At 35.6% G+C, this 25,408-nt stretch overlaps 1 protein-coding gene and 1 pseudogene across 1 annotated transcript in view; both read right to left on the bottom strand.

Annotated features, from left to right (window-relative positions):
- The window catches only part of RSRC1 (arginine and serine rich coiled-coil 1), a 402,099-nt gene that overhangs the window by 156,644 nt on the left and 220,047 nt on the right, over positions 1–25,408 (bottom strand). The window contains exon 6 of the mRNA XM_072727251.1: positions 9,623–9,674. Coding sequence (XP_072583352.1) covers positions 9,623–9,674 — 52 coding nt within the window. The remainder of the gene's footprint in view (positions 1–9,622; positions 9,675–25,408) is intronic.
- On the bottom strand, positions 15,707–16,828 carry LOC140594536 (glyceraldehyde-3-phosphate dehydrogenase-like; annotated as a pseudogene).

The following is a 25,408-nucleotide window of genomic DNA, read 5'->3' as shown; positions in this document are numbered from 1 at the left end:
ACAAATATATTTGTTTCAATATATACGTTAAAAAAGAAAACAGATTGTACTATGATTCTCTTATTTCTAAGTAAACATCAGAATTCTTATTGCGTGATGTCTTTTTGTTGCCATTAAATACTTCAACATTTGCAAAACTTGTTTTTATTATCATATAACTTAACTTAATTCTCAGGTCTTGGATTCTCTAAGAAATGTATTTTCTAGTTTTGCTAAATAAAATTCAAAGAAATCTTTCACAAAAAGAGAACAAAGTCTCAACTCTTATGGACAACAAGACAAAAAATAACAGTCAATATTAAATAAACATCAATGAAACTTTTTGGAAGAGAGGATTATTTGTTGATTTGTTACCATCACCTCTTTGTAAATTTGGGGGAAGATGCTGTACTCACACACAAAAAGGGCTACTCTATTTAAACAGTTTTTTTTTTTTTATTATTATGAAAGAAAAAAGAAACCCCAGGGTCTAAAATGTAATGAGTGATCCTATTAGTTCCACCAGACTAAAATCATACAGTCTACGTATGTGGTCTTTTCAGCCACATCTGTCATGAACCATTTTTACATCACAAAATGCAAAACACTGAGCACTGATTTACTAGATGAGACCTGGGAAAGAATTCATCATTTGATTTCCCCCCTAAAAGAAAAACTGGCTCATAGGAAGATAGGTGACAGTTCTTTGCAGAGCAAACTCAGAACTTACACATTTTAGAGTCAAATCTTGATATAATCTGAGCAACAAAGAGAAAATCATAATGAAATAGAGGATGAGATAAAAATGGAAAAACAAAAGAAATCTCAATTGTGCCTTTCTTAAAATTCAAAAATTTTGCTTGGGTAGGAAACATCTATTAATTATTAAAAATTACAGTATGTGTAGATGTATAAAAGTGCTCACCACATAGTAAATGCTCAATAAATGGCACTCATTAATTTTAAGTATTTCATGAAATACATTTTTATTAAGCATTTTATATACTAATCTGATATTCCTCCTTTCAAAAGCTTTCATTTACGCAAAAATGGCATTTTTACTTAATATAAAACATACAAAATTATTTGACTTATCTGAAATCTGCATTAGGCATTTTTTGGTAAACTTCTTTACATCGTGTTATTTTACTCTTATAAAAAACAAACAAACAAACAAACAACAAAAAACCAGACCTATAATTTCCCTTATAGGAAAAGGCGGGCTATCATTCCAAATTTTTTAATGGCTTAAACTAAAAAATATTAAAGGGTGATCAATAAAAAAGCTCATTACATAATTCTGCTTTAGATAAATTATTTACAATGATTACAAAATCCCTGAAAAAACAAAAACAGCACACTTGATATATAAACAAACATCCAAATCTTACACACTTGTCAGTCTTTCAATAATGAAGTCTGGGGGAAAAAATAAATTCACAGACACCCAAGTGAATTGGCAACTGTAAGTGACAGAAGCCCTTCTAAATCCTCTGTTTACACTGGGGATTAGTGGAGTAGATTTTGAGTTGCAAACTGAACAGTCCATGGTCAAGGGAACCTGCTCCCTGTCAGCCCGCAGGGCATAAGGACAAAGCATGGTCCTGGTAGGAAGTGACCCATAAACGTATTCCTACCCAGGATTTATACAAAGCCAGTCTGCCTCACAGAAACTCCATATGACCATTAACTGGCCTGCATGGCCTGCCAGGAGGCCTAATTACAGGTCTACAGAGCCCAATAACAAAAGCTGAAGGGCTTTAGCCTAGGGATGATCTGCTTTATACTGACTTGAGAGAGTCCATATAGAGGACCCCAAAGAAAGAGGTTTAGTTTTAAAATTCTCCCCAGAGATCCAGCATTGTACTCGAGTCTAGAAAGCCCACATGCAACATACTTCAGCTAGGCTTAAACATACCACCCTCTCAAAATTAACATTCAACTACTGTCTGCTTAACATCTGCTCAAACATGGCAAGTTGCTGTGATATTGTTAGACTCTAGCTGATAGCTTTCTTCTTACTAAATATTATTAAGGATAAATAGTCATTCAAATAGAGATGTGTAACTGACGCTAAAACAAGTAACTTATACTTTTAAAATGCAATTCACTTAGTAATTCTCTTTAGGAAGCACTACTTTATCTTTTTGAATTAACATAAAGCAAAAAATCACGCTCATTATTGGAAACTGGAAGTTAAATTAACATTATCACTTTGATTCTACATAAAAGCTATCAGGTTTTATGTACAATTTCTGAAACTTGCAGAAACTATGATGATAAAAAGGTTTAACCAATGCTAAAGTCAATTAAACTATTTAAAGTGTTAATCATTTGTTTCTTTAAAAAACACTCTTCTTAATTCTTGATAACTTCTGTTTATGTATGCCAGTAGGAGGAGAATGTTTGGCTCAATGTCTCTTCCTTAATTACCTCATCACTGTGTGATGCCATAAAGGACTATTCCTACTTGCTAACAATTATAGAACACTTAGTTACGTGTTAGGTGCTATTCTAAACACTTTATTACATTAATTTGTTTAGTTCCCATAAAATCTCTAAAGGTACATATTATTCCCATTTCATATATGAAAGAACTGAAGTTCTTTACCAACCCTCCCATGGTTTTATGAGTAAATTATGGAGCTGGGAATGGCACCCAGGCCAACCGAGTATGAGAATTTCACCACCATACTATACTGCCTTTGATACCAACTACTATCATTTACTGAACACTTACTATGTACCTGGTATTGTTCTAAACGTTTTACAAATGTTAACTCCCTTAAACTCTGTGACGACCATTAATTATGTACTATTAATATCTCCATTTTATTGATGAGGAAACTAAAGGAGACTATCCACAAAGTTAGTTAGGGAGACTGAGTATGAATCTAGACTGCCAATATCCTAACAAACAGAATCCTGTACAAGGAAAAAAAAAGAAGCCTAAAACTATTTATTTTATGAAAGGGAAATTAACTTTTCAGTCACTTACTCAGTTTTTTTTAGATCTGCCCCACATGACAGCTTTTCTCTCAACAAATCAGCCTATTTCTTGGAGCCACAGATCAGTGGTCAGAAACCTATAAAGCAAAATCTCTGTTGGCTTTAAGACAGGGTAGCAGAATGGTTTTTTGTGCTTCCCAGAAATGGTTCAACACCATTGTGGTACTCTCCTTTGCAATTCTCAGAATCACAGATATTTACAGTTAGAATGGACTTTAGAAAAGTATTCAGACTTTGAAGATTGCACAGCTATGAAGAGGAAAGCTCAGGAATAGGCTTCTAGATACTTAATTTCTAACTAAGAAAATAAAATCTAAATTTCACATGCAGCAGAAGAATCAAGACAGAATGAGGCACTTATGACTTACTGCTAAGCACAGCTCCTTGTCTGGACGTAGTGTGCATGTGTGTAACTCATCTGTGTTTCACAATACTTAACCAGCTTCTATCTCAGCAAGGGGAACTGAAATGTAAGTCCTTACTGAGGCTGAAGATCAAAACATTGTTGATCATAAAACGTTACCAGGATTTTCAAAATTATCAGAAATTTTGCTATTATGAGCACTCTAACAGTTAAGGAAAATAACATTTTTTTTTCTGGCTAAAACTTTAATAATTTTTTATTATCAATTAGAAAAAACTCATTTCAGAAACAAAGGATTGAGGATAGAAATTATTTTATTGTAAGGTAACTATAGCACTATACCTAACAAAATAAAGTATGTATATGGAAATATTTTCTATCGTCCTTCTCTCTGCCCAACAAAACTCAGGGATTTAAACTATGCATAGAAATAGCTCAAGAGTCAGAAATCATTGGATTTGAGTCCTGGTTCTGTCACTTGCTAGCTATGTGGTCTTTTACAAATCATTTATGCTTTTATGATATTCGTAAAATGGAGTTAATTAGCTCTCCATGCTGTGATGTCAGTCAAATGATAAAGGATTTATGAATGTGCTTTAAAAAACTATAAGGCAAAACAGAAAAGGTTTTAGGCATTATTTAGAAAATGAAATATTACACACAGATTTTATAATAAAAGTTATTTACCATTCATGTACTAAAGGAAATTTCTGTTTTTATAATATTAGAGATATAATTTTAAAGGTTGCATGTGTCAATAATTCTATTAAAAGTAAAATATTAAAAAGATTGTAGAGAAAAATGTGTCTTAAAACCATGTTGTGAGAAGTGTCATCTTTTCATATTGATGAAAAATATTTACATTTTAGAAAAAAAATCTCTCCTTTAAATTCTTCTTCAGACCTACGCACACATATGGCATAAGATCATACTGTGTTTTTGCAGAAAACCCAAATAATGTTTGGACTGCTGCTAATATGTCAAACAACAATGAAAACAAAAGTAATAGACACAAGTCTTTTAAGTAAACTTACTGTCTTCTTTCTTCCTCTTCGTGTGTGATATTGTTTCATCATCTTTTTTGTCATGTACTACCTTAAATTTTAAGATTAAAAAGTCCAACTATTATTCAGTATCTTCTACTTTAGAAGCCAGAGAACTTTTTGTGTATTCATTTTAAATGAATTAGTGGTTAAAATGAGCATACCACCATTTAAAAGGTTTAATTTTCAGTTATTTCCCGATTGTTTGTTTCTTCACAATGACTTGTTCACCAAAGACTAATAGCTGGATTCTTATTTGGTAAAGTTCCACTCTCTGTAAGTGCTGTTAAAACTCCTGGTAAAGACTTAGAAGTTTTAGCTCTGGTTCCTGACCTGCATCATGTCTATTATTTAATGGGAAAATAAGTTCAACACTCACAAAATAATTAAATATTAGTATCAGCCATATGTGAGTAAGTAACAACATAAATGGCATGCACAGACAAGGACAGAAAGAATTCAAAAAAGGAGACAGATTATGTCCTGGAATGGTCACAAAAATCATGTGGAAATCTTATTGGAGATCCATTTAGAAGTGTTTAGAGGTGGGAAGAGGAAGGAGGAAGTCATTTCTAAAAAAGAAAAAATCATGAGCAAAGATCTATAGGTAGAAAAGAGCAAGTAATTTAAAGAATAATGAGAAGTTCAGAAATGAATTATAGTAAATATAGAAAAATCTGTGGATCCACCATACAGAACCTTAAGCACAGAAGCCTAAAAATAAAATTGATTTTGTAAGAAACTGAGGGCCAGGGACTAATTTTGAGCCCAAGTAGTAGCATGAGCAAATGGTGGCTGAGAAGGAACCACCCAGCAGTGATAATCACAAAAAGCAATATAGAAATAAACATTTTCTGGTGGCTACCATTTTCCAGGTTCTGGTCTAGACATATCCCTTTTTATACTTATCTTCACGAAAATCCTATGAGGTAGTTATTATCTTTCCCTTTTACATATGAGTAAATTATGGTACAGAGAAGTTCCTAAAGCAAAATACTTTCAAATAGGTCATTTAAATGTGTGACGTGATTTAGCTGAAACAACAGGGAATTATACTTGTATATTGCTGATGAAAATGTAATACTGCTCAGACACTGGAAAAGTTTGGTGGTTTCTTCAAAACTTAAACAGAATTACCAAATTACCCCACAATTACACTCCTGGGTGTATACCACCCAAAATTGTGAACAGGTACTCCAAGAAATACATGTATACGCATGTTCATAGCAACGCTATTCACAACAGTCAGAAGGTGGAAGTAACTCAAATGTCCATCGATATATAAGTGGATAAATAAATGATGTATATATATACAATTGGATATTATTCAGCCATAAAAAGAAATAAAATACTGACACATGCTACAATGTGGCTGTACCTCCAAAACATTATGCTAAGTAAAGAAGCCAGACACACAAGGTCACATACTATATGATTCCATTATACCCAGAATAGATAAATCCACAGAAACAGAGGATAGACTGTGGTTGCCAGGAGCTGGGGTCCAGGGAGTACAGAGACACTGTCTCATAGGTAAGAGGTTTCACTTTACAGTGACAGAAATGTTTTAGAACTAGAGACAGGTGGTAGTTATACAGCACAGTAGTAAATGTATTGATATATTTAATGTAAATATATTAATGTATTTAATGCCACTGATTAGTTAACTTTTAAACAATTACGATTAATTTTATATTATGTGAATTTCACCTTAATAAATTACTTATTTTTAAAGAGAGAAGAACTACAGTAAACTAGAAAATATATACATCTGTCATGTTCCTTTTTTTTTTTTAAACCCTATGTTTGGCTAACCAATAGACATCAAACTGCTCAAGGCCACAAAAAGTAAGTAGGCTTAGAACCTTTCCACTATTCACTACCATCTTGGCAGAAGAGCACTGAAGCAAGAGACCAATTAGGAACTTATGGATTAACCTTGGGTGAAATGTTTGGCATCTTGTCTAAGGAGATATCAGTGGAAAAGATAATAAAGGAATAAATATAAAAATATTTCAAAATAAGATCATTTATTCTAGGTGAATCACTGCCTCTTAAGAAGTCAGCTAAAAATCTCAAAGTTTTGCATCTTAATAAAAATGGGAGAACGGTAAAAGCATTTTTAAAAAGGAAAGCATGCACAAAGGGTTAATATGATTTACTCAATATCATAGGATAAGCCATTAGCTGAGGTTACAACTTAAAGATTCAGTCTTACAAATTTATATGATTCTACAACTTTGTGTCCTGTTGCCATTTGAAAATAACAGAAAGGCAATCAGTATAACCTTAACTGTACATCATCTTTGAATTAAAAGTTAAACAAGAAACATGAAATTTGGTTTCAATTGTAATTTGTTAATGAACATGAAAAAAGATTCTATCTAAATCTGAAGATTTAGCATAACGAAGTATAAATATGGAAGTATAATGTATAAAAATATGATAAATACAATAAAATCTATGACTTCAAATTCATGTTTGTATAATATACATGATATCCTACAATCACATTTTGCTTAATGTTATACTCATATATATATATGTCTTTTTAAATCATACCACTAATAATTGTTGCCAAATGTTGCCAAATTTTAATTCCAAATCAATAGCATTATTGATATTCACTCATAAATTAATAACAATGCAATGTTTACATATAGAACTTTCTTCTGGGATGTATAGTTAGAATCAAGGACTAAGTAACTTCAGGATTTCTTTATATAAAAACCCTATCTACCAGATTATAGTAATTATAAAGCTGAAATAAATCCTGTCTCAAGAATCTAACATGCAGCCTTAAGTCTTTCCTTGTACCCAATTTTAAGGCCCCAAAGTCAAGGATGTTTTCCCTAAGAACCCAAGTAAACTTTCTCCAGTATGACAAAATGGGTGCTATCAGACCTTCTTATCCATGTACCTTAATCTTAGGACTAGGCTAGACTTTAACTGCAAGACTTCCAGACTGAGCTCAAGTTCATCTTATTCTCCCTTTCTTTATCTGTTTTAAATAATACAATAAACACTTTATATTCATCACTGAAAGAGATCTAGAACTTTGTTTTGTTTTTTTGTTTGAGATCTAGAACTCTGATAATAAGTTATGTACTTGTTTATATGCTCCCTATCCATCCACCTACTTTTCTCTAAGTCCAAAGTTCTCATTAAAAGAAGTACTGGGGGAAAAAAAAAAAAGAACTGCATGTTTTTCAAAGGGTATAATATGTTATGTCATATTATAGGGCAATATATTCATGGAATTGGCATCAAAAAGTGAAGTCTCGGTAAAAATGTTTAATCACTGGAAATGTAAAATAGTGCAGACCTTTAGCAAAACAATTTAGCAAAAATGCATAAAAAGCCACTCTAAATATTAATACCCTCTAACCTCAAAAACTCATTTCTATAGTAATCAATCCCAAGAAAATAATCTAAATTATAGAAAACACAATTTGTAATAGGATGTATATCATAAGTGTTACTGACGAGAGGGAAAAGCTGGTGACAGCATGTTAAATGAAGAAGAAAATTATTAAGTAAATAATGCTACATGTAACTAAGGTCTGTCCTTATCCAGACTAATGAACATTTTTAAATTTCTAAATTGTCACATTTTGAATGTGTGTCAAATTCACAGAATCTAGTTCTTTATCTATACCAGAATTTAGAAAGTTAAATTAAATATGAGGGGTGACAGCTGGGACCAATATAAGCAAGTTATACACTATGAGGTTTGGAGTGTCAGATCTGTTTTATAATATGCTTCCAAATAATTTTAAGGATAAAGATACCTGTATAAAACTATGAAATGAATTCTTTATAGTTGTATTAATGGAAACAAATATTTTTTGGACTAAGCATCATAAATAATTTCTTTAAAGGGTTTGTCCATTACTCAAATTATAAACTGGAAATAATTTTTCAAAGCAAAATGCTACTAAAGAAATCAATGTACAATATGTAAATGATAGGGACTTATTATTAATTCATTTATTTTAGAGTACATTTGAGTCAAAATATGAAAAACTTGATAGCAAGCAAAACTATAATCCTATGTAGAAATCTTAATTTCTATATAACTAAAAATAAAGTTAGTAGTAATAGTGCATAAAATATAAACGACTTTTAAAGCAAGATGGAATGGTATAGAGACTCATAGTCAAAATACTTATCAATTCTTATCCTTTAATACTCTTAGTGATTTATGAAACTAGTATGTCATATACAGTGGTGCTCCCAATCTTTACACTGTGGACACTCTGGGTAGGAGCTAATGCAAGAAATCCTTGAATCAATATACACATACATATTTTCTCAATCGATGAATACTAAAATACAACTATTATAATTTGGTAGTCTGCAATTACTTTTGATGTTAAAAACGAATTCTTATTTTCCAACTGGAAATTATGAACTCTTTACAAAGATCTTTAAAAAGTAAATAATTTAAAAAATACGTACTACTTTGGTGATATTATTCTAAACCTACCTTATGTTTAATTAACCTTGACAACTTATTTAGTTACATATATTTTGAAGTGCACATTAAGATTGAAAGTAAAATATCAGTACTTAGAAAAGATAACATTCATCTTTTACGTTTTTTAAAAAGGCAAAATCTTTAATGTGTATGTGAATCTGGGGATTATACGAAAAGTCAAAGTCACTCATATTGTAACACTGAAAAACAAAACATACAGTATTTTAAGGTTAAATGGTATTCAGAACAGTCCAGTTAGTCCAATGCAATTGGAGAAATTACTAAATTATGTTTACCTTGTTTTCTTTATAACAATGAAAATCTTGACTTAAACTCACACTTCATACGAAAGTTAAATCAAAACAGATCATAGTCTTAAACGTAAAAGTATAAAACTTTTAAAAAAGAAACCTAGGAGATTTTCATGATGTGATGTGGGGGTTAAGTAAAGAATTCTTAAATATGCCACCAAAAGCACAGTCCATAAAATACAAAAATCAATAACCTGGACTTTATTAAAATTGAAATTAATTGAAGTCAATTTTATAAATAAAAAGGTAAAGAATGCCCTTTTAGCATTATATTGTAGCGAGAAATATTTACTATAAAATATGGCCATACATATAACCAGGATTTCATAAATTTGTTAGGATATATAAAAATAGGTGCTTTTTCTTTGACCCACCTATAAACATGTTAAGACTTTAGTACTTTTTCATTTGAGTAAGGTTAATTATGAACACTTACCAGCAGCTTCAAGAACCAGCTGTAGTCTGGCTTTGGCCTGTTCAGCCGGTGGCTAAAAATCAACCATAAAAGATATTTACAAGTCAGTTTTAATATATGGAGTTTTAAATTAATGTATTATAATGCAAATATCAGATAATTTAGAGGACTTTACCATAATATTAATATCCATCCACATCTTAACAAAACTCCATCACAGCAGCTCTACCAATCTACTCTCTCACCATAGTAAACAAATCACACTTTTCACTAATATGATGCAATAATGAATTTATTTATTTATTTACTGGAAAAGGTTTTGTTTACTATCCAGCATCAATCAATGATACGTAAATCAGCACCTAAATCAGTACCAAATAGCAATAGCCTAAAAACTGCAATTTAATAACAAGGTAAAACCCACATTGTTAATATACTTAACACCTTATCAAGTCCTGTTATCTTTTTTGCATATGGAAAGCTGTAGAGCGACCTTTTAGAATTTAAGTAGCAACTTGACCACCAATACGTCAGGCAAGTCATATCCTAAAACAAAGTATTTTCTGCTTTCCTAACTGTTTGAAAGGGGCAACTATGATGAAGATAGGACACAATGTGAGTTACATGATTTTAATTCCTACTAAACGTCCTAAAATTGTTTTCTCAATACCATTGATAATGATTCAATACCGTTAATAATGTTGAAACTAAACAACTTTCCTACCAGTGACCTTATTCTGAGATTCTCAGATAATGTGTTGACGGTATCCAAGCTATAACATGGATTATATCAAGGTTACGGATTTTTATGAAAGACCTGTTAAAAACTCTTTTAAACACTTATGACTGTACTTTACTATATATTTATAAAGATGTCAGCAAGTGACTAAATAACCTCATATTTAAATATGATGCCATCATTGGAGAATTAACATTTTATGCAAATGGTTTTTTTTTTGAGAATTAACATTTTATAAGATATATTTTAATATTTCTCTGTGAAAAAATGGTTTGAATGAAAAGACTTACATAATTGGACACAGAAAGAAGATGTACAAGAAAGGTTTAACAATTTGGATGTTGCTTCTGAATAAACTATAAGAAACAGGATGGAAAAGTAGTAGTTAAGACAAGGAGACAGACAGGGAGAGTCTTCCATATCCTAGAAGAAGGGTTAACAAACCATGGCCCTAGACCAGTGACTCGGTTTTGTATATAAGCTTTCCTGGAACACAGCCATGCCCATGTGTTTACACGCTGTCTGCGAGTGCTTTTGTGCTCAGTCCAATAACAGCAGAGTCAACTTTTTGTGGCAGGAAACCTCGGGCCAGCAAAGCCTAAAATAATTACTATCTGGACCTTTAAGGAAAAGTTGGCGGATCTCGCCACAGAAGACAGAGAGACTCAAGAACGTGAAACAGCGGCATGAGGAGCGGGAGCTGCATAGTGATTCATAGTGATTCACCTGATGAACCGAGAGGAACGTGACCGCGGCAGGGAGGGCAGGGGCTCGGTCAGGAAGCCAGGATGATGAGGGCCTGAGGTGGAGCGGGGGGCAGGGGGACAGGAAGAGCCATAGCTTTGAGAAATAATGACCTGCTAACAGGAGAGGACGGACTGGATAGGACAGAGGGAGGAACTGACAAACTTAAAAGCAGTACTTTATGTCATGTTTATAGAGAAAATGTACACAACCAGGGTTTATAAAGTTATAAAGTACTGAAAATATGTACAAGTTAAGCTATCACGGCAAAATATCAGTAGAAGACCGTGAGATCTCCTGAACACGACTCTGTCAGTCATAAGCTCAACTCCCCAAGGAGGCCAAGCAGTTGGTGCAAACATTTATGATGATAAGAGGCAAATACATTTGGCCTCAGCAGCAGGGAGCACAGCGAGGGTGCAGAACAGTGCAGCACGCGGCCCAGCCACGGAGGCAGCGGATTCCAGCACCACCTCACTGTTGTCATACAGGGGTACAAACCCAGGGCTGGCCATTTCTTGGGTTTTCATGAGACTCTAAGTGTCCAAAAACACCAATACTGCGTGGGGGCAAATAGTTCTTTTAAGAGCGAGGTTCAATCCCCAAACAGATGATTTGTGACCCCTGCCATCTACCTAACATACACAGTAGAAAAGTGACACTGCAATATAACATAACCAAAATAGACTGAAGGAAATGATACTCTGACTAGCAGGTCCCTAGCAAGCTAAGAATTATAAAGCGTTCGTTCAGAATGTCCTAGGAAGCAGTGTCCTCTGATAGAAAAATGTTGGACACTATTGGTTACGATGTTACATGGGAAAGTTCCACGTATTTTATTATGAAAGATTAACAAGTAATGTTTAAGACATAGAAAATTATGCAGCATGAGGAGTACCCACAACCAAAACAAAACAAAAAAATAACAATATTGTTAAAACCTCCTACCCTATAAAATCCCCCTCCGTGGAAGCTCCCTCCCACCTCCATTTATAACCACTGTCTTGAAGATATGTAATTACCATTCCTAAAGATGATTGATGTTTCCAATAGAAATACCTGTTAAGACATATTTATATTTTCATTAATTTCTCTAACAATCTATAAGTTTCATATTCAAAGATAAAGAAAACCAGAGCAGTTTAGTAACTTGCCTCTACTAGTAAATGACAGATTGAAATTAAAGCCCTTCTGACTCCAAATTTCAGAATCCTTCTAACTAAATCATAGGACAGTCATGAAGTCAAAGCAATTAATTCCACAGATCTAAAAGCATAAGGATGAGTTTTTGATTCTGTTCAAAAGAAAAATCTGTCCAAAATAATACATTTGTCCCTGAAGATGAAATGTGATGACACTCTAAATACATCGGCCTATATAAACATAACCTGCTAAATTTCAGCAGCACGGGGGTGGTGGTGGGGAGAACTTCAATTACGGGGAGAAATACACTGTTGGGTTTGCCAAACGTTTAAAATTTGTATTTTATAAATATTTTTACTCTTATAAATATTTAAGAGTCACTTGTCAAGCATTTTTCTTGGCTAGGGTATCTAAAGTGAATGTTCTCTCACTTTCTGTTCATCTGAAAACCTCTTTCTTTTACCCTGACTAGTGAATAAATTGAATGATACGGGATTGTAGTCTCTATCACTCACCTGCCCCTTGAATCCTTTCCAAGGGCTCCCTTGCACTGATGCAACCTGGAGTTTGTCCCAGAGGCGGGAAAGCATCACAACAGGTCTCGTGGCTGAACCTCCAGGTGCCATCTACCTATCTGCATCAGCAGCTGCTTGGCTCTAAAGAAGACGAGTTGGAATTGGGAGCAGGATAAGAGGCAGTGTGATTTCTGTTGCCATCCTTCTATTGGCTATCTATAGTGACTTTTTAAGAAAGGATTAAGAACAAAGAAGGGACAGAATATAGAGCTAAAAGAACAATTTATACTAATCCATTTTTGTTAGGTACCATCCTAGTAGCTGGTTTAGAATGGAAATACCTTTAAGGGCTCAAGCACCAAAGTTTCTAATGCTTTAGCTGTTTCAGAGTGTATTACACTTCAGGGACTAGTATGAATTCCATCTAAAAGTGTCAAATGGTACTATGCTATTCAGAACCAGAAATTAAGCCTTATTTAATAAATAAAAATATTCTTCCAAATAGAAATGCATGTAATATAATTTAATATAAGAATTGTAAAATGAGGACATAATTAAGAACACAGTGTTAACAATTATATCGTGTGAAGCAAACTTATAGATAGAAAATTATATTCCATTAAAAAATAATATTCCTTACATCAAAATTAGTGCATAATTAGATAAACAAATATCACCAAGACTGAATTATAGAAAATATAACTGTTGTCTTTTCAAAAAAATTTAGTGTTAATATAAACAGAACAGTAAGAACAGCATGGACTTGTCCTAGAAGTCTTTAAAGGATGTATTACCCTTTTTGAACTCGGCCACAGTAACTTGTTGCAAGATAGATCCATGAAGGCAAAAGAAACAAAAGGAAAAATGAACTATTGGGACTTCATCAAGATAAGAAGCTTTTGCACAGCAAAGGATACAGTCAACAAAATTAAAAGACAACCTACAGAATGGGAGAAGATATTCGCAAATGACCTCTCAGATAAAGGGCTAGTTTCCAAGATCTATAAAGAACTTATTAAACTCAACAGCAAAGAAACAAACAATCCAATCATGAAATGGGCAAAAGACACGAAGAGAAATCTCACAGAGGAAGACACAGACATGGCCAACACGCACATGAGAAAATGCTCCGCATCACTGGCCATCAGGGAAATACAAATCAAAACCACAATGAGATCCCACCTCACCCCAGTGAGAATGGGGAAAATTAACAAGACAGGAAACCACACATGTTGGAGAGGATGCGGAGAAAAGGGGAACCCTCCTGCACTGTTGGTGGGAATGTGAACTGGTGCAGCCACTCTGGAAAACTGTGTGGAGGTTCCTCAAAGAGTTAAAAATAGACCTGCCCTACGGCCCAGCAATTGCACTGTTGGGGATTTACCCCAAAGATACAGATGCAGTGAAACGCCAGGACACCTGCACCCTGATGTTTCTAGCAGCAATGGCCACAATAGCCAAACTGTGGAAGGAGCCTCGGTGTCCATCGACAGATGATGGATAAAGAAGATGTGGTCTATGTATACAATGGAATATTGCTCAGCCATTAGAAACGACAAATACCCACCATTTGCTTCAACGTGGATGGAACTGGAGGGTATTATGCTGAGTGAAGTAAGTCAATCGGAGAAGGACAAACAGTGTATGTTCTCATTCATTTGGGGAATATAAATAATAGTGAAAGGGAATATAAAGGAAGGGAGAAGTAATGTGTGGGAAATATCAGAAAGGGAGACAGAACATAAAGACTCCTAACTCTGGGAAACAAACAAGGGGTGGTGGAAGGGGAGGGGGGGGTGGGGGGGAATGGGTGACGGGCACTGAGGGGGGCACTTGACGGGATGAGCACTGGGTGTTATTCTGTATGTTGGCAAATTGAACACCAATAAAAAATTTATTATTAAAAAAATAAAATAAAGTTAAAACATTACTGTTATATGGAATGATATCCGAAAAAATAAATCAGTATATAATGTACCATTAATTTTAACTCACTTAAAGAAAACTGTACTTTTGTTGGAAATTCTTACCATGTAAGGCTTAAAATTTCTAAATTAATAGTGGTCTTCTGGTGATTGGTAGCCTATTGTCGTGGATTCTCCAGAACTGTTCTGCTCCCCTTGGCAGCCAGTACACTTACTTGACTCTATTTGTAAGCCCTCGTGTTATATATAGAAGAGTATCTACTCTCTGAAGAAGAAACAAATGCTCCTGAGATGAAAGTAAAAGATAAGTCAGTCTCCTAATGGCCTGTAGAGGTGACTATCTTCAATGGCTAGACTTGCTCCCTTGACTTTGTATTTACTCTTAGTTAGTCCAATCCTCTGAGTCTTTTATAAATAGACAGCATGTCTAGAATCTCAAAATAGCGTCAAAGCTAACATTCAAAACCAGCACAATCCTTTGAGCCACAACTACATAAATGAAAAATGAGAAGCAAGCCTATTCTTATATAAGCCAGTTTATACACTAAACCATTTAAACCCTTTGTTCACCCTTCTCATTTCCATTCCTGTTCAGCTCCCTGAAGCCCTGGCCACCACTGTGGAAATTCTGGGAGTTGATGAAACAACAGCCATTCCAGCTGCCAACAGTACTTTTGGGGTTGTTAAGAACAGAGAAGTACAAAGTCTGAAAGAAAGACTGTGGCTAAGCTAAAAGAGCACTCCAACTTGGAGAATAAACTAGCAACATTATGCAAAATCAAAATTAAGGTTGGGTTATATAGTTTTCAGCTAACTCAATTTCAAATAATCATATGTTCTTTTTACACAAAAAAAATGTACAAAGAGAGGATCCTGGAAAGATGGCAAATATCAAATATGTTTAAGTTTTAAAGAAATTACCAAATTGTTTCTTTTTTTTTTTTTTTGGTACAGTATACTTTATTGATGGTACATGACAAGGTAGGGCTCCCCAATCCCCTCCCCTTCCTCGGAGTCTAGGATGTAAATCGGAGGTCAGGAGATTCTCAGTGTGTTGGGGAATTAAGTTGGGGCAGGGACTCCCCAGCAGCTGAGGGCCTCTCTCTTCCTCTTGTTCTTGCTGGGGCTGGTGGTCCAGGAGGTTCTTACTCCTTGGAGGCCATGTGGACCGTGAGGTCCACCACCCACTTGCTGTAGCCAAATTCATTGTCATACCAGGAAATGAGCTTGACAAAGTAGTCATTGAGGGCAATGCCAGCCCCGGCGTCGAAGGTGGAAGAGTGGGTGTCACAGTTGAAGTCACAGGAGACAACCTGGTCCTCAATGTAGCCCAGGATGCCCTTGAGGGGGCCCTCCGATGCCTGCTTCACTACCTTCTTGATGTCGTCATATTTGGCAGCTTTCTCCAGGCGGCAGGTCAGATCCTCAACTGACATATTGGGGGTGGGGACACGGAAGGCCATGCCAGTGAGCTTCCCGTTCAGCTCAGGAATGACCTTGCCCACAGCCTTGGTGGCGCCAGTGGAAGCAGGGATGATGTTCTGGGCAGCCCCTCGGCCGTCACACCACAGCTTCCCAGAGGGGCCGTCACGGTCTTCTGGGTGGCAGTGATGGCATGGACGGTGGTCATGAGGCCCTCCACGATGCCAAAGTGGTCATGGATGACTTCGGCTAGAGGAGCCAAGCAGTTGGTGGTGCAGGAGGCATTGCTGACAATCCTGAGGAAGTTGTCCTACTTCTCGTGGTTCACGCCCATCACAAACATGGGGGCATCAGCAGAAGGAGCAGAGATGATGACCCTCTTGGCCCCGCCCTGCAAGTGAGCCCCAGCCTTCTCCATGGTGGTGAAGACCCCAGTGGACTCCACAACATACTCAGCACCAGCATCACCCCATTTGATGTTGGCGGGATCTCGCTCCTGGAAGATGGAGATGGACTTCCTGTTGATGACAAGTGTCCCGTTCTCAGCCTTGACTGTGCCGTGGAATTTGCCGTGGGTAGAATCATACTGGAACATGTACACCATGCAGTTGAGGTCAATGAAGGGGTCATTGATGGCGACAATATCCACTTTGCCAGAGTTAAAAGCAGCTCTGGTGACCAGGTGCCCAATACGGCCAAATCCGTTCACTCTGACCTTCACCATCGTGTCTCGGGGACGCAGCTGGCCCTGCGCCAGAAGATGCGGCTGTCTGTCAAACGGGGAGGAGCAGAGAGCCACCAAACTGTTTCTAAAGTAGTTTTATTTTCTCACAAGCAGTGTCTAAGAGTTCCAGTTGCTACACATCCTAGTCATGACTTAGTATAATCAGCCTTTTTAATTTCTAAATTCTAACAAGTGGTTTTAGTCTCTGTTTCCCCAATGATTAATGGTGGTGAGCACCTTTTTATGTGCTCATTATCCGTATTTTACCTTGGAAAAATGGATGCTTAAATTTTTTGCCGAACTTTTGTTGGATTTTCTTTTTTGAAATTTTAATTAATTTTCTCCAGGATTTTATTTAAATTTCAGTTAGTTAACAAATAGTGTAGTATTAGTTTCAGGAGTAGAATCTGGTGATTCAAATAGTGTTACATATAACACCCAGTGCTCATCAGAGGTGCCTCCTTAATGCCCATCACACATTTACCCCATCCCCCTGCCCACCTCCCCTCCAGTGACTCTGTCTGTTCTCTTAGAGTTTTTCATGGTTTGCCTCTCTGCTTTTTATCATATTTTTCCTTCCTTCCTCTATGTCTGTTTTGTTTCTTAAATTCCACATCTGAGTGAAATCATATATGTCTTTCTCTGATTTTTTTTTTAAGATTTTATTTATTTATTCATGAGACACAGAGAGAGAGGCAGAGACACAGGCAGAGGGAGAAGCAGGCTCCCTGCAGGGAGCCCGATGTGGGACTAGATCCCAGGACCCCTGGGTCACGCCCTGGGCCATGGCAGACGCCCCACCGCTGAGCTACCCAGGGCGTCCCAATGTGTCTTTCTCTGACTTACCTCACTTAGCATAATACACTCTATCCCATCTATGTCATTGCAAATGGCAAGATTTCACTCTTTTTGATGGCTGGGTAAAATCCCTTGTATATAAACCACATCTTTATCCACTCATTAGTGGATGGACATTTGGGCTCTTTCCATACTTTGCCTATTGTTGATAGTGCTGCTGGGATGCATGTGCCCCTTTGAGTCAGTATCTTTGTTGGATTGTTTTATTACTGAGTTTTCAGATTCTTAATCATAATTAAAGTAATTTCTCATACATGAGATTTACATATTATTTAAACATATGCACACAAATTTATATATTTATGTTTACTTTCTGAATAAAGCTCTCCACCCCCATTGAGTGGCTTGATTTTTCACTGTCTTAAGAGTATCTTTCAAAGAAGCAGAATTTCTTAATCTTCATGAAGTCCAATTCATCAATTTCTTCTTTTATGAGTCATGCTTTTATGGTATTATATATAAGAAATCTTTACCTAACCACAATTCATAAAGATCTGTCCTATGTTTATACCTGCAAGTTATATATATATGTTTAATTAATTTCTATGCAGTGCAACACTGAAAAACCTTTAATATTTTTTTTTGATATATTGCTATGCAATTGTTTCAGCACCGTTTGTGGAAAAGAATCTTCTTCCATGCAACTAACTTTGTACCTTCATTAAAAATCAATAGGAGATATATATATATATATATATATTCTGTCCCATCGATCTATTTGTCATTCTTAATACCAATACCACACTGTCTTAATTACTATAGTTCTCGAAGTCAGGTAGAATAAATTGTCCAACTTTTTTTTCATTTTCAAAGTAGTTTTGGCTCTTCTAGCTCTTTTGCATTTCTTATTTTAGAATAAACTTACAATTTGTGCAAAAAAAAAAAAAAATAACCACCACGTCTGCTAGGGTTTTGCAGGAGATTGTGCTGAATCTACATGACAATTTGGAAGAAAAGACATCTTCGTATATACTTACTTACGTGATACTAAGTTTGGGCCTGTATTCTTTTCTATCATTTTTGCCTTTTGGGCTTTATCTGAAGTGTGTGTGTGTGTGTTGTGTGTGTGTAATAGGCAGCACATAGTTGGATTTTACTTTTTTTTTTAAAGACTTATTTATTTGAGAGACAGCATGCGAGTGTGAGTGCTGGGAGGGGCAGAGGGAGAGTCTAAAGCAGCCTCCCTGCTAAGCAGAGCCCAAACTGGCCTGATCTCAGGATCCTGGGATCATGACCTGAGCTGAAATCACGAGTCAGATGCTTAATTGACTGAGCCTAAGGCAACCCTGGATCTTACCTTTTTATGCAATCTGAAAAACTCTGACTTTTAATTGGTATGTTTGGACCAATTTACACTTAATGTAATTATTAATCTACCACATGCTATTTGTTTTCTATTTGTTCCATCTGTTCTATCTGTTCTTTGTTCCCTTTTTCTTCTTTTTATGCCTTCTCCTAGATAGAGCTTTTTATAATTCTATTTTATATTCTTTGTTGGCTTATTAGCTGTAAATCTTTGTGTGTTATTTTGGTTGTTAGAGTTTACAATATATCTTTAATTTATCACCCCCATCTTCATTATGTTACTTCATACACACTATAAAAACCTTACAATATGCTCCCCTCCTAGCCTCTGCATTATTACTGTCATTGCTCACGTTGTTATAAACTCTTTAACACACTGTGTTTGTGTTGCTTTAAATAGTTATCTTTTAAAGAGTTCTTTTTACTCATGTAATTACCATTCCCAGTACTCTTTATTCTTTTATGTCAACCTAGTCTCTGAAAAAGCTTCCTTTATAAAGCCATTTCTATAGTCCAAGAATTTTGGTAAAAAATTCTTTCCATTTTTGTGTCTTAAAAAAAAAAAACAACTCTTCCTTTTGGTCTTCAGTTTTGAAAGATATCCTTTAGGAAGAATTCCAGCCTTATAAATTTTTTCTACTATTATTTTAAAGTTGTTCCTTTACTATTTTATACTTTGCACTGTCTCCCATGAGAAATTTGCTTTCTCTGTTCCCTCATACATAATGCGTATTTTTTCCTTTACATAATAACAGTATTTATTTTTACTCTTTTGCTTTGAAGATTTTCTTCTCATAACTTGTTTCAAGTAATCTGATTATGATATACCTTGGTATGGTTTTCTTCATATTTCTTGTGCTTGGGGCTTGTTCAGCTTCTTGAAACTGTTTATAGTTTTTATCAAATTTGGAGATATTTAGGTCATTATTCCTTCAACTATATTATTCTGTTGCCCCTTATTCGTACCTTTCCTTTCAGGATTCCAGTTACACGTATATTGTGTATTTGGCTGCCTAACATTGTTACCACAGCTCACAAATGTTCTTTTTTGTTCTTGTCTTTTATTTTTTTCCCCTCTCTGGTTCCATGTTGGATAGTTGCTTTTGCTATGTCTTTTAATTCACTGATTCTTATTCTGCAGTGTATCACATCCATTAATATCATCCAGTGAATCTTTCACTTCAGACATGCAGTTTTCATGTCCAGAATCGTGACTGCTTTTGTACCTTTCATGTCTCTACTTAATATGTTGTTTTTCTAGTAGCTCTCTAACCATATGCAATATAGTTATGATAGTTCTAGTAATGTCCTTGTCAACTAATTCTAGATTGGTTTTAACGGATTGATTTTTGTCTCTATTAGTTACATGTTCTTGATTTTTTTGGATGCATAGGACTTTTGGACAAAATGTCAGACATCATGATTTTATTCTGTTGTGTGTTCGATGTTATTGTATTCCTATAGTCTTGGTCTTTGTTGCAGGACACAGTTAAATTACTTGGAACAGTTTGATCCTTTCAGTTCCTACTTTTTAAAAAAAAATATTTTATTTGTTTATTCACGAGAGACGAAGAGAGAGAGAGAGAGAGAGAGAGGCAGAGACACAGGCAGAGGGAGAAGCAGGCTCCATGCAGGGAGCCCGACATGGGACTTGATCCCAGGTCTCCAGGATCACGCCCTGGGCTGAAGGTGGCGCTAAACCGCTGAGCCACCCGGGCTGCCCCAGTCCCTACTTTCTTGGGCAGCACCAGAACACCTTTACGCCTGGCATTAATTCTTCCCCCTATTAAGGGGGAAGCACCACGGATTATGTGGTTTTCCACACTGGGTATTGGGGGGAGGCACAGTTCCCAACTCCGTGTAGTTGTAGGCCCCTTCTCATCACATCAAATAGTTCTTTTCCAAGCCTTGGATACTTTCCTCATGTGCATGGAATGCGAACAACGCTGGATACCTGAAGGAAATCTCCCTGCGGATATTCTGCAGCTCACCCCCCTCTGATTACCTGCCCTGTGATTTCTAGGGGCTTTGGCCTCCCAGGTATCACAGCACTATCTTTTCAATTCTTTTTTTTTTTTTTTTAATTTTTATTTATTTATGATAGTCACACAGAGAGAGAGAGAGGCAGAGACACAGGCAGAGGGAGAAGCAGGCTCCATGCACTGGGAGCCCGACGTGGGATTTGATCCCGGGTCTCCAGGATCGCGCCCTGCGCCAAAGGCAGGCGCCAAACCGCTGCGCCATCAGGGATCCCCTATCTTCTCAATTCGAGGAGACTACCGGGCTCTGCCTCAGTCATCCCTTCCTGTGATAAGACCTGGAAACATTCTCCCAGCCTCAAGCTGAAGCAATTAAGAGGAACACCTCATTTTTTCCCCACCTCTTGGAATCATTGTCCTTCACATTTTATGTCCATTGTCTTGAGAGTTGTTTTCTCAAGTAATTTGTCCAGTTTTTTTAATAGTTTCAGGTGGGAGGATATATCTGATCCGTGTTTCTTCATCTTCACTGGAATAGAAAGCCCATTAATTCTTTTAATACTGACACAACTTGTGAGGTAAAGTTACTTGTCCAAAGTCACACAGCCATTTTTCTAATGAATGTTAATAAAAATGCATTATATATACAGATAAATCTACAAATTCTCCTTCTCTGGACAACATCTATTTCCTTTTTTGGCTTGATCTGTTCTTTCAAAGCTTGGCTCAAGAAGCATCATCTCCTGCAAACCTCATCTGTTTCAGCTTATTTTCTCCCAAACCCTTCATGATGGTTACAAGTCTCTGTTCTATCTTCCTGTAAACCCTGGGAACACATGTATCATCATATTTTCAGTATAATTACTGATTTTGTTGTTTATCTTTCCTCCTTTGAAGGCTATCATCTTCTTGAAGACAGTAACTGTCATACATCTTAGTATCATTAGCATCTATGATAGCGCCTGGACTATACTTATATTTGAAATAAATTTCTTTGTAAATTTTTAAATCCTGATAAACACATACAAATTAATTTTGAAATATTAACTTTATTGAATTCTATTAGGAAGAATTCACCTAATTCAAAAAGCTGAATGTTTGAGAGGATGATAATGGTATTGAGGAAATTATAACAACCAGGAAATCTGCATATAATACATTTTTAACAAACCTATTTGATAACAGAATGGCAATTCTTAAAGTGATCAAGTGTGTTCCAAATACGATAATTTCTATGTGCCATATCCTTTCTGACCAACATGAAAGACATTCCTAGGAAAGCATAAGCTACCTGAAAAAAACCTAACATTTTTTTTTTAAAAAACAGGATACTATTTATTGTATGCTTATAACATTCCAGACCTTGTGCTAAGTACATTACCTATATCTCATTTAACAAAATTCTCATAACAATCCTGACAAGGCAGGTAATTTTACTGCTGTTTTTTAGAGGAAGAATAAATTACCTTAAGTCACAAAGATGATAAGGTAGAACTCGAATTTTAACCCAGATCACAAAAATCTATGTTCTTAATAACACTATACTGCCTCTCAGCTTGAGATCCATTTGTTTATTAACTTTTATGGGGAAAAAAAGAGATAAATCTAATAATTTTTAATTGCCATAAAAGACCACACAAAGTTAAATTTTCTTTAGTCTTTCAGATGTTATTAGCATTAATGGTCTTACATTCTGGGAGTGGCACCTAAAACGCTCATTCTAATTAAGCTTTTCTAGATGAGTAAGTTTTAAAATACTAAACATACTTGCAGTATAGGTACTGTGCTGTTTCCTTTAAAGTAAATGCAATCTCACTATGACAGAGACACATATCAACAGCTTATCATATTTCTGGCTACATTTCATTTTAACAGTTACTATAATTCCATCTCTTAGGATCAAGGTCTAAGCTAGAAATATTACAGGTAGCTCAAAGGTAGATTTATCTTGCCTCTAGAACCTAGCACCACATTGGTTTAAAAAAGACCCAAGAAGAAACTAAAAGAATTCAACCAACAATGCATAGCCCATTCTCAATAGCAAATTCATCTTAGAGCTTTATAAACACTTTCTCTAAACAGCTTTGAAGGTTGCAAGAAAGTTATTTAACAATAATTTTATTAAAAACCAAAGAAGGGATCCCTGGGTGGCGCAGCGGTTTGGCGCCTGCCTTTGGCCCAGGGCGCGATCCTGGAGACCCGGGATCGAATCCCACATCAGGCTCCCGGTGCATGGAGCCTGCTTCTCCCTCCGCCTGTGTCTCTGCCTCTCTGTCTCTCTCTCTCTGTGACTATCATAAATAAATAAAAATTAAAAAAAAAATAAAAACCAAAGAAGGATGCCATTTTATAGATCCATTTTATAGAGGAAGAAGCTAAACAGGTAAATCTGAATCTAAGGGTACAACATCCTTGAGGGCCTGTGTAAGAAACCCTTATTCATAACTCAATACTAGTATTTACAAAATACTACATTTACTACACAAATACACAGCCATGCTTATTTGTTTATAAACTGTCTATGGCTCAGTGGCAGGACTGTGGTAGAGATGATATGGCCCAAAAAGCCTAAAATATTTATCCTGCTCTTTATATAAAAGGCTGACAACCAATTTAGACTACTATAGCTGTATCCTTTCCACTTAACTTTTCCATCCTAAACACAGCTGCTGAAGTTATCTTCATAAAGCAAGATTCTAAGTTACTGCTCAAGAAAGACCTCTGAAGACAAACCATGAGAAACTCCTAAGTCTGGGAAGCGAACAAAGGGTTGCAGAAGGGGAGGTGGGTGGGGGGTTGGGGTAGCTGGGTGACAGGCACTGAGGAGGGCACATGATTGAATGAGCACTGGGGGGGTTATACTATATGTTAGCAAACTGAATTTAAATAAAAATTTTATAAATATTCAAAGAAAAAAAAAGACCTCTGGGATTCTCCATTGCTTGCAGAGTTAAGCATAAATGTATCACTTTCATTTTTAATTACCATCAATAATTTCCCAAGTTTATTCTTTTAATCTTATATTTCAACCACTTCTGCTCTCATATCCAACATTTCAGCAAGACACAGCCTCTCACTATTTCTCAACTATGTCCTGCATTTTCCTCCCAGTGCACTCACTCATGCACAACCCTCTACCTGGAATTTCTATTCCCCGATATCCTGAGTTGTAGAAATGCTGAAATGCTACAATCTTTGTCCATTCCCACTTAGCTGAAGGATACAATATGGTTAATTTTTTTAATAATGGCTCATATAGCACTCAAGATCTTTGAGTAAATGCTACAGACTACCATTCTACTCTTTCAAAATGAGTACCCTCTCTCCTCCTTCATTCCTAGCCCCCGCTCTGGAGCCTCACCACCTAAACCACCTTGTAACAGAACTTTAGAAGGTTTACATCTAGAAAGGAAGCAGCTTTATATGAAAGCTAAGTAGATGAAGTAGAAATGCTCTCTCCTCTGTGGAGCCAAGTAAGTAGAGAGATAAGGGAAGAAGTTTAACTATTCTAATGCAAGTTTGGAAGTATAAAAACAAACAGAACATGGAAGAAACAACAAACCCAAATAATCACTTATTTGTATGGGCTACACAATCATGCCACTGAGTAGAAATGTTTACTTAACATTTCCTTGTTAGGAACTGAGGTGTTTTTTGTTTGTCTTTCTGACAGCTGAACCAAAAGATTCTCTCATGGGAGGAGGAAATTAGAGCTTTTTATATACATCAGTTATTTATATGCTAGGACTCTCAGAAATTCTGAAACAAGTCTATGCAAAACAAATTATTTTTAGTAACATTCTAGACATGGCGTTAGGGTTAAAGCAAAATTTGACTCAATATACTTGTTCATATTTTAAAAGGCAAAGAACAAATAATTTTGAAGTTTCCTAAATATTTTTCAAAACAACATGTGGAAAGTTGTAAGGATAAACATTCATATGGTTCTAAATTATTTTATTACCTACTCCTTTTTAGCATCTTCATAGCCACCTAACTTTTGTTATCTCACTTTTAAGTATCAGCATATCTTTTAGTCCATAAATATTAACATTTTAGGATGGGATATGAGACATTATTCTAAATAATTACATAAATGTCTTCCTTGATCCCTGTAGGGTGCAGTTTATAGTAATACTTTCTATATTTTAAATCCTCTGTAGTATTACAACAGCAATTTTTAAAGAAACTTATTTTTTGTGACTATTTTTCTTTCTGCTTTTTGACTTTCTCTCTCTTCCTCTGTATCATCTCATGATGTTCTCTGCAGTACCAATCATCTGGAATAATCTACCTATCCATCTTTGCTTTACTGACTTCACATAAGTTTTTTAAAACTTGACAAAATTTTTATGTTTTATTCCCAGCTATAATTTCTATCTTTGAATGCGGTTACTTTACTTTGCCTCTAAAGGATCTTCCAAAATTACTTCTTTGAAGCATTTTTGTCACT

This window comes from Vulpes vulpes, chromosome 11 (genome assembly GCF_048418805.1).
Source record: "Vulpes vulpes isolate BD-2025 chromosome 11, VulVul3, whole genome shotgun sequence".
Lineage (NCBI taxonomy): Eukaryota > Metazoa > Chordata > Mammalia > Carnivora > Canidae > Vulpes > Vulpes vulpes.
This window is presented reverse-complemented; position numbering and strand designations above follow the sequence as displayed.